Raw genomic sequence first — 11,857 nt, 5'->3', positions numbered from 1 at the left:
TGGAAGATCCAGGCCTACATGGCTAAGGACTATGAATCGTGAAGTAGGAGATAATGAATTGAGAAGTATTGAATTAAAAGCTTATGATAGATACGACTGACGAAATGTAACCGAGGCCCTTTGTGTCATTAGGCGTAGGAGATGATGAAAGAGACATATTTTGTTATAATCTCATTAATAACAAAATTAAATATACACTAAATAAATATATTGTAAAAAATCATATCTTTTAAAATTGCATTATGCACTTTTTATATCATCAAAACGATAACATATAAACAAAATGAAAATATTTCCTTGTGGGATCAACGCCACAAAACAAGACCAATGCACGGAGCAGGAAGAAGTCGTCTGCGAGCTGATTAATTCTGATAAAGAACTTAATTACGAACGATGAGTGATATTAAACTGCGGCAGGTTATCGGGTAACTGTCTCTCTCCCTCTCGTTCTTTCTCGTTCTTTCTCGCTCTCACGACGATCGCAGACACCAGTCTTCTTAAGGAGTTCGTGCGTGAGTGATTGTTTCGTATACCGATGTAAGGACACAGATGAGCTGCTTCTCTGGGTGTAGTTTGTTTTCCTGTCTAGAAGTAAGCAAGGTGTAGTTTTTAGTTTATGCGTAAAGAAAACACATGATAAACACAGATATATTCAAATAAGATATATATTAAACTCCACCTAATATCTGGATTCTCTCTGTACCTCGGGATCAGAGACCATCTAGATGGTATGTCACTGTCACCTCAGTTTCTTGAGCCTGGGTTCGATTCCCCTGGCGACCAGAGGCTATTTTGAGTTGATTCCCCGTTGGGTCTCTGATCCCGAGGTAAAGAGAGAATCCAGATATTAGGAGTATAATATATGGCTTATTTGAATATGAAAAACACTTCTAAATGTGCAAAAATTATAACACACACACACACACACACACATATATATATATATATATATATATATATATATATATATGTATATGTGTGTGTGTGTGTATATATATATATACACACATATATAAATATACATATATATATATATATATATATATATATATATATATATAAAAGCCATAAATCCCTCTTAATATCGGATTCTCTCTGCCTCGGGATCAGACCCCCGAGGGGGAATCAACTTTATGATAATATCTTCTGGTCGGCTAGGGAATCGAACCTGGACCCAAGAAACTGAGGTTCCAGTTTTTTACCACTTAGACGTTGTTAGTCCACTGCAGGACAAAGACTCAGATATGCCCTTCCACTTTCGTCTGTTTGTGGTCTTTCTATGCCAGTCTATACCAGCTCATTTTCTTAGTTCGTAAATGCATCGTCTTCTCGCCCTTCCCCTGCTTCTTTTGGAATCTCTAGGGTCCCATTGTGTTATTCTTAATGTCCATCTATTATCTATCATTCTCATTATATGTACTGCCCATGTCCATTTCTTTTTCTTAAATGTTAAAATATATTCTACTTTTGTTTGTTATCTTATCCATGTTCTTTTTCTGTCTCCTAGTATTAACCAAATTATTCTATATATATATATATATATATATATATATATATATATATATATATGTGTGTGTATATATATATATATATATATATTTATATATATATGTGTGTATAAATATATATATATATATATATATATACATATATATATATATATATATATATACATATATATATATATATATATATATATATATATATATATATATATATAAATTTATATATATATATATATAGAATGCTACGTCAAATCTCTCTCTCTCTCTCTCTCTCTCTCTCTCTCCTCTCTCTCTCTCTCTCTCTCTCTCTCAGGTTTTAAATCGTTACTTCGATATCTTTTCGAATGTTTTCTTGTCTTCCAAGTAACTTACAGGTTGTAAATACAACGAAACACGAGGGTTGCATATCTTTCAAAGATAATTAGTCACGGCCTTTTGTTTCGGACGAGTCTTTTCTTTTGCAGAGAGAGAGAGAGAGAGAGAGAGAGAGATTTCATTATCAATAAACAATCACTTGATGAAACAAATATGAAATATACAAGTATATGAAGAGAGAGAGAGAGAGAGAGAGAGAGAGAGAGAGAGAGAGAGAGAGAGAGAGAGAGAGAGAGTGAGAGTGAGAGATCCATTTTATTAGCAATCATTAACAATCACTTAGATGAAACAAATGTAAAATATAGGAGGATATATAAATATATATATATATATATATATATATATATATATATATATATATATATATATACATATATATACATATGCATATATATACATATATATATATATATATATATATATATATATATATATATATATATATATATGTACACACATACACACATATATATACATATGCATATATATATATATATATATATATATATATATATATATATATATATATATATATATATATAAAGAGAAAATTTCTTTTCATTAGCAATACATAGTCGCTTGAATGAAAAAAATCTAAAATATAGCAGAGAGAGAGAGAGAGAGAGAGAGAGAGAGAGAGAGAGAGAGAGAGAGAGAGAGAGCGAGAGAGAATTACATCCCTAGCCAGATGCAGGTACCGTGAAAGAGCTGCACCTCTTTCTACACTTAGGGCAAGTAATAGACGATAGAGTTTTTTCCAGTGTCTTTTATTCATGCTGTCTGGCAATGTCACCTTAGTTTTGACGTTTAGGGAGATGCCCTTGGAAGGATCAGATAGGTTATGAAAACATCCTCCTCTCTCTCTCTCTCTCTCTCTCTCTCTCTCTCTCTCTCTCTCTCTCTCTCTCTCTCTCTCTTCATATGGCTCTTTACTTTAGATTTGTTTCATTCAAGCGATTATTAATTGCTAATAAAATTGATCTCTCTCTCTCTCTCTCTCTCTCTCTCTCTCTCTCTCTCTCTCTCTCTCTCCATATGGCTCTATACTTTAGATTAGTTTCATTCAAGCGATTATTTATTTAATGAAATTGTTCTCTCTCTCTCTCTCTTATTTCCTTTCCTCACTCGGCTAGTTTGCCTTGTTGGAGCCCTTGGGCTTATAGTATCTTGCTCTTCCAACTAGGGTTGCAGCTTAGGTAATATAATAATAATAATAATAATAATAATAATAATAATAATAATAATAATAATAATAATGATGATGATGATGATGATGATGATGATTATTATTATTATTATTATTATTATTATTATTATTATTATTAATTCAGTTTACAGAGTTTAGATTTTAAGAATGGTTTTCCGTTTACATCTATATCTTTAACAGCTGATGCTTCTGAAATTATTCATGTCTTCAGTATTGTTCTTTTTTTACATCTCTTCGTTGGAGGTATTCAAGTTATAAGTTGACAAGTTCATTCTTCGCAAATCTATTCAAGCCAATTTTGGATTCTTTTGTAAATCTTGTTTTTTTTAATGATTTTTTTCTGGCAAATAACTAGACGTTTTTTAAACCTTGGGCCATTTCTTTATGCTCTTGCGACAATTCTTTATGCTCTTGCGACATTTTTTATGCTATTGCGACATGTCTTTATGGCCTGGCGACATTTCTTTATGCCTTAGTGACATTTCTTCATGCCCCCCTCTGCTGTTCAATCTCTTCCCTAACCTTTGCCATGTCATTGTCTTGCGTAAAATATTGTCATTAAATTCTCTAGTAGACAAAACAATGTTGACAATCATGTTGTACAAGTTTTCCTACTCTGGCAAGGTTAAAACTCTAGAAATTTTTCACAAAACATACTTTTCAAAATAATATATATTTCCTAATTTTGAACATCTTTATAGGTGTTTTAGACTGTTATATTTACATTAGTAAATATTAGTGAGGATCAATATGTTCATATTTTGTTTTAAGATATATTCAGTCTTCATATATAAAACACTCACTCCAAAAATTCAACTTTTCAAAATAATATTTGTATTCTAATTTTGAGCATCATTATAGGCGTTTTTTGCCTGCGTTATATTAAAAGTGGATCCTTAATTTCATATTTTATATTTAGATATACTCAGTTCACATCAATGTACATGCTTAATTTCATATTTATATTTAGATATACTCAATTCACATCAATGTGGATTCTTAATTTCATATTTTTTATTGAGATATATTCAATTCATATCAATATGGATCCTTAATTTCGTATTTTAAATTCAGATATACTTAGTTCACACCAGTATGGATCCTTAATTTCATATTTTATATTTAGACACACCCAGTTCACATCAATATGGATCCTTATTTTCATATTTTATATTTACATGTATACTCAGCTCACATTAATGTGGATCCTTAAATTCATGATATATATTTGGATATACTCAGTTCACATCAATTTGGATCCTTAATTTCATATTTTATATTTAGATATAATCAGTTCACATCAATATGGATCCTTAATTTCATATTTTATGTTTAGATATACTCAGCTCACATCAATATGGATCCAGAATTTCATATTTTGTATTTAAATATACTCAGTTCACACCAATATGGATCCTGAATTTCATATCTTATATTTAAATATACTCAGTTCACATCAATATGGATCCAGAATTTCATATTTTGTATTAGATATACTCAGTTCACACCAATATGCATCCTTAATATCATATTGTATATATAGGTATATTTAGTTTACATCAATATAGATCCTTAATTTCATATTTTATATTTAGATATACTCAGTTCACATTAATGTGGATCCTTAATTTCATATTTTATGTTTAGATATACTCAGTTCACATTAATGTGGATCCTTAATTTCATATTTTATATTTAGATATACTCAGATCACATCAATATGGATCCTTAATTTCATATTTTTTATATAGATATACTCACTTCACATAAATATGGATCCTGAATTTCATATTTTATATTTAGATATACTCAGTTCACATCAATGTCGATCCTTAATTTCATATTTTACATTTAGATATGCTCAGTTCACATCAGTATGGATCCTTAATTTCATATTTTATATTTAGATAAACTCAGCTCACATCAATATGAATCGTGAATTTCATATTTTATATTTAGATATAATCAGTTTACATTTTATATTAGATATAATACGTTCACTTCAATATGGATCCTTTATTTCATATTTTATACTTAGACATAATCAGTTCGCAATTTTATATTAGTATATACTCATCCCACATCAATATGGATCCTGAATTTCATATTTTGTATTTAGATATAATCAGTTCACATCAATGTGGAACCTTAATTTCATATTTTATGTTTAGATATACCCAGTTCACATCAATATGGATACTTGATTCCATATTTTATATATATATATATATATATATATATATATATATATATATATATATATATATACTCATTTCACATCAATATGGATCCTTAATTTCATATTTTATATTTAGATATACTCAGCTCACACCAATATGGATCCTGAATTTCATATCTTATATTTAAATATACTCAGTTCACATTAATATGGATCCAGAATATCACATTTTATATTTAGATATACCCAGTTCACATCAATATGCATCCTTAATATCATATTGTATATATAGGTATATTTAGTTTACATCAATATGGATCCTTAATTTCATATTTGTATTTAAATATATTCAGTTCACATCAATGTGGAACCTTAATTTCATATTTTATGTTTAGATATACCCAGTTCACATCAATATAGATACTTGATTCCATATTTTATATAAGATATACTCAGATCACATCAATGTCGATCCTTAATCTCATATTTAAATATACTCAGTTCACATCAATATGGATCCTGAATTTCATATTTTATATTTAGATGTAATCAGTTCACATTTTATATTAAATATAATACGTTCACATCAACATGGATCCTTAATTTCACGTAATTAGTTCTCAATTTGATATAAGTATATACTCAGCTTACATCAATATGGATCCTGAATTTCATATTTTATATTTAGATATAATCAGTTAACATTTTATATTAAATATAATACGTTCACATCAACATGGATCCTTAATTTCACGTAATTAGTTCTCAATTTGATATAAGTATATACTCAGCTTACATCAATATGGATCCTGAATTTCATATTTTTATACATATATGAAAACAAATGCTATTTTCACACATATTAGTCTTTCCGGAGATTAACTTAGACGAAATCCCTGTCACTGCAGGTGCTAGTTATTTTTGTACCTATCTTGTGCAAGGTCTTTCATATTTTGCAAGGGTGCGTGGTTGGAACCTATTTGGGGTCCCTTGTGGGCGTATATAAAGAAGTTCTGGGTTATAAATAATGTGTGTGTGGGGAGGATTCTCTAATGGATTGGGCTCTCGAAGAAAGGAAGCATTTAGGAGAGAGAGAGAGAGAGAGAGAGAGAGAGAGAGAGAGAGATGAGAGGAGAGAGAGAGAGGAGAGAGAGAGAGAGAGAGAGAGAGGGGGGGTTAATTGATGACCGGCTTCAGTCCTAGGTGGGGGGAGGGGTGTTATGGAATACCTCGTCGAGGTTTTTACTTGAATACGATGGTTTTTATTTTAATGTTTACCTTGAGATAAGATTCATTATTATTATTTTTATTATTATTATTATTATTATTGATTATTATTATTATTATTATTATTAGCTAAGGTACAACCCTATTAGGTAAAGCAGGGTGCTATGAGCCCAAGGGCTCCAACATGGAAAATAGCCCAGTGAGGAAAAGAAATAAGGAATTAATAGATTACAAGAGAAGTAATGAACAATTGAAATAACATATTTACGTTAATTGTCCCTACTCGGGTCTTATATTAACCTTCATTGTGTTAATTTATTTAAGGAAATACATTTTTTTTAGTTCATTATTCGAAATAAGGTCTAATGGTACCTTAACATTATAATTTTGGTGAGAGTTTCATATGCAAATTGTATTAGATTAATAAAACATAATTCATGGTAAATTTGCAATTTAACCTTAAGCCCCCAACTAGATATGTATTGTAAATATTTTTTTTTCTGCGATGGTTTTCATTATCACAGGTTAACTAAGTAACTTACATTAACCTGAATTTCTCCTATGTTTAAAATTTTCTATACTATTACTAGATTGACATTTTAATGTTACGTCTTTTAATAAAATCTAATGTCAGATAATTGCCAAAGTGGTTTATATATATATATATATATATATTTATATATATATATATATGTATATATATATATATATATATATATATATATGTATATATATATATATATTTATGTATATATATACATATATATATATATATATATAATATATATATGTGTGTGTGTGTGTGTGGTGTACATTGAATCTCTTTTACTCGTTTTGTCTTCAGTGTTCGCAAAAGTCAATCTCTATTAACTTTTACACTGGACTTTTTATATTCTCAATACCATCCCTCACATTCTTTCGTACTATTAAATATTTTTGCGAGTAATGCGTTTATGTACCAACCATAATAAAATTACTGTATTTCTTCATCTTTCTTATCTTTTCCCTCATCACCTCAATTTGCCCTGAGGAATTTTAATATCTCGCCAATCTATTTTGTTAAGAATTTTTATCTACAACAGATGGTCTACATATTATATTTCCCCATCTATTCCCGTTAAACTTATGTTGAAACAGTCTTCATGATGTCTTCAACTAACATCTTAGTTGTTCTTGTCTTTAGAATTGTCGGCAAGAAATAGTTTACAAACATTTGTTTCTCCAGTTAACAGGACACTTGCTCGTTTTTTGAAGTTTTATAGTTTATATATGAAAGATCTAATTTATGTTGTTACTGTTTTTAAGATATTTTCCTTGTTCATTACTTCTTTTTTAGGTTATTTCTTCCCTTGTTTCCTTTCCTCACTGGGCTATTTTTCCCTGTTGGAGTCCTTGCGCTTATAACATCTGCTTTATCCAACTAGGGTTGTAGCTTAGCTTGTAATAATAATAATAATAATAATAATAATAATAATAATAATAATATTATCATCACCGTCCAACCTAGTATGTTGTGGTGGCCGATGTGGTAATGTCCCTGACTGATGAACGCCAGACTGTTGTTCCAGTCTCGCTCAAACTCGGGTAGTTCCTTTAGTTGCTGCAACCTCACATCCTTGTGAGCTAAAGATAGGGGGTTTGGGGGCGCTTACAGGTCTGTATGCTAGGTCTTCAGCGGCCACTGACTGGCCCTCCTTGGTCCTAGCTTGGATGGAGAGGGTACTTGGCGTTGATCTTATGTATATATGGTCAGTCTGTAGGGCAATGTCACAGTCCCTTGCCTCTGCCATTCATGAGCGGCCTTTAAAGGCTGTAAACCCAATAGGTTGCATATATTTTTTTTCAACTACGTAGGTTTACATCTCTCTCGCTTCGTCTGTCTATTGCATGTGCTTCGTCGTTAAATCTGTTTCCCATTTACTATCCATCGACAGTTAACGTGGGTTGTAAATTCTTCTCTGTTCTCTTCTTCTCTTCCTGTTTCTCTCCTCATTCGCCTCCTCCTGTTATTATTATCTTGCCCTACTTAGTAACAACTCAAAGCGTTTTATTCTGATTGTTTGTTGATATTTTATCTTGGGGCAAACATCTGTTTTTGTATCTTCCTGCATTCTTCTTCTTCTTCTTCTTCTTCTTCTTCTTCTTCTTCTTCTTCTCCCGCTGCTGCTGCTGCATAATATGTTTATTATTGATACTAGCTTGCTATTTCATGGTAGATACAAATTTCATTATGCCGTTACAAAAAAAAAAATAAAAAAAATTGAAATGGTCTCATAAGAAATTGCATTCTTCTTCTTTTTCTTCATCTATTTCTTCTTTTTCTTCTTCTTCTTCTCTTCTTTTTCTTCTTCTTCCGCTGCTGCTGCTGCATAATTGTTTATCATTGATACTAGCTTGCTATTTCATGGTAGATACAAATTTCATTATGCCGTTACCAAAAAAAAAAAAAAAATAAATAAAATAAAAAAAAAAATAAATGTGAAATGGTCTCATAAGTAATTTGTAATTTTGACTCGTGGAAGTGAAGATCTACTCTATTAGCAGTACTTTCAATTAGAGGAGATTTAATTCGATTTATTAACACCACTTTTCAACACTTCGCACGCAGTTGGATTAATTAAATATAGAAATATCCAATAAGAATGTTTTCTTCAGTGAGTTATGACACTTGCAAAATAAAAAGAAATACATTTTTAAAGCTTTATTTAAATCATTATTATTATTATTATATTATATTATTATTATCATTATTATACAAGCTAGGTTATAACCTTAGTTGGAAAAAGCAAGGTGCTATAAGCCCAAGGGCTCCAACAGTGAAATATAGCTTAGTGAGGTAAGGAAACAATTAAATAAACAAACTACAACAGAAGAATAAAACAATCAAAATAAAATATTTCAAGAACAGTAACAAGATTGAATAAGACTCTTCACATATTAACTATAAAAACTTACAAAAAAAAAGGAAAAAAAGAAAGAAGAAAATAAGATAGACCAGTTATTATTATTATTATTATTATTATTATTATTATCATTAGCCAAGCTACAACCCGAGTTGGAAAAGCAAGATGCTATAAGCCCAAGGGCTCCAACTGGGAAAAATAGCCCAGTGAGGAAAGGAAATAAGGAAATAGATAAATGATAAGAATAAATTAACAATAAATCATTCCAAAATAAGTAACAACGTCAAACAGATATGTTCTATATAAACTATTAACAGAGTGTACCCTCAAGGGAAGAGAAGATAGACTATAGTCAATTTCTTTTAGCGATGCAGATTTGCGCCGACTCGCAGCGGTGCCCTTCTAGCTCGGAAAAGTTTCCTGATGGCTGATTGGTTGGACGAGATAATTCTACCCAATCAGCGATCAGGAAACTTTTCCGAGCTAAAAGGGCACCGCTGCGAGTACTCAATCAGCAATCAGGAAACTTTTCCGAGCTAAAAGGGCACCGCGGCGAGTCGGTGCAAATCTGCCTCGATAAAAGAAATGGACTATAGTATGACCAGAGTGTACCCTCAAGCAAGAAAACTCACATATTAACTATTTTAGAGATGTTTTCTATCTTTCTTGTATATATTTAACATCTCTTCTTTTTTTTTTTTTTTGTAATTTCAGAGCCAGCGGCGACAACCAATGGCACTATCAACGGCTCCAGGCCATCTGTGGACTCCTTACTCGACGAGTTGAATAGTGTTGATACCAGGTAAGAAACGTCCATTTCCTCCTTACCTTTGCCTTTCCTTTCCTTGCCTTAACTTTGTCTTTCCTTTCCTTGCCTTAACTTTGTTTTTGCTTTCCTTGCCTTGTTTTTCATTTCCTTGCCTAAACTTTGCCTTTCCTTTCTTTGCCTTGTTTTTCATTTCCTTCGCCTTTCCTTGCCTTTACTTTGCTTTCCTTTCCTTGCCGTATTTTTCATTTCCTTGCCTTGTTTTTAATTTCTTGTCTTTCTTGTCTTACTTTTGCCTTTCCTTCCTTGCCTTGTTTTTTTATTTCCTTGTCTTTCCATTCCTTGCCTGGTTTTTCATTTCTTGTCTTTCCTTTCCTTGCCTGATTTTTCATTTCCTTGCCTTTCTTCGCCAACTTACTTGGAATGAGGTTGCTTTACCCCCCTGTTTGTGTGTTGGTATGACTTTGTGAACAACTGCCACAATTTTAATCGTAATGAAACTTGAAGGGATTAACTGTTATGGAAAAAGCTGGAAATGACTAGATTTTGGACGGTCAAGGTCACTGTCAAGCAAAATGTCCAATTCACGTAATCGGCCGTAAGTTTGGACATTGTTGTCACAGACACTTCAAACTTGGTTCATATTTGGGTGTATGATAATCCACGCCAATTAATACATGTTCAGGTCGAAGGTCAAGGTTGAGAAAAAGGTTAAGAAATAAGCTTCCGCGGTGGGGGTCTGCGCTCTGCTGAGTGTCCCTCCAATTGAAATTTGTAAACATGAGAGTGACTTGATTTGATGAGACGAATATGTGATTTATGACAGTGGTAATTGGTAGTTTGTGAGGCAGGAGACTACGGAAGATGGTGAGCAGAAGTTGTAGCGACTAGGGAAAACTTGGAAGTAATGGTAATAGAGTGGATTCAGATTATGGAATCTAAGAGGCATAAAGATGAACGGATAAAAGTAAGGTATTGGGTATAAAAAAAACTAGAGAACATTAGGTTGAGAAAAGTTATCAAAACATCAGGTGAGGTCAGGCAGTTCTGCAAAATACGTGAAATCTAATATATGGGAAGGTAGAGGAATTAGAATGTAAAAGAGTATATTTTAGTATTATTCTCTTTTATTTCAATGATTTGTGTTAAAAGCATGTATGGTAAAAAGAGTTAGCTGTTAAGATAGTTCCAAATGCATTACTTAACTTACTTTACTGGGCTGCTTTTCTGGTCCTATACAACAGGGGAATTTGTATGTGAAGTGAAAATATCTGGTGAAGAAGTAAGACAGTTGTAATAAAATGTTATAAAGAGGCCAGTTTAGCAGGAAAAGTAGACCTGGTGGAATTAGGTCGTAAATCATGTGAAGGTGGAATTTTCTTTTTTGACAACAAGCTGGAATATATCAAGTTGACGGAATGGCAGAAAGATTTCCCTTTTCTTATAGGAAAGACATTCCTCTTTAATGAATCGGATTTAAATTAATATTCATAGCGTGGATAAATTATTTGTATTTCACAAACAAATCATTGTTACCAGCTAACCATAATTTGAGATTTACCAGAAGGTGGCTAATAATAATAATAATAATAATAATAATAATAACAGTCTTACAGTGAATAATTAATCCTGCTATACCATTTTAGGCTCAGTGACTAAAGATTTGGGCAAAACATCCCCTCCCCCTTTTTCCAT

At 31.5% G+C, this 11,857-nt stretch overlaps 1 protein-coding gene across 1 annotated transcript in view; it reads left to right on the top strand.

The window, feature by feature from the left end:
• LOC137617719 (paxillin-like) overlaps positions 1-11,857 on the top strand; it is a 204,877-nt gene that overhangs the window by 24,648 nt on the left and 168,372 nt on the right. The window contains exons 3-4 of the mRNA XM_068347716.1: positions 418-512; positions 10,111-10,198. Of these exons, the coding sequence (XP_068203817.1) occupies positions 418-512; positions 10,111-10,198 (183 nt within the window). The remainder of the gene's footprint in view (positions 1-417; positions 513-10,110; positions 10,199-11,857) is intronic.

The sequence above is a fragment of the Palaemon carinicauda genome, chromosome 23, assembly GCF_036898095.1.
Source record: "Palaemon carinicauda isolate YSFRI2023 chromosome 23, ASM3689809v2, whole genome shotgun sequence".
Taxonomy (NCBI): domain Eukaryota; kingdom Metazoa; phylum Arthropoda; class Malacostraca; order Decapoda; family Palaemonidae; genus Palaemon; species Palaemon carinicauda.
Note: the sequence above shows the minus strand (reverse complement) of the source record. Positions and strands in the feature narration are given on the sequence as shown.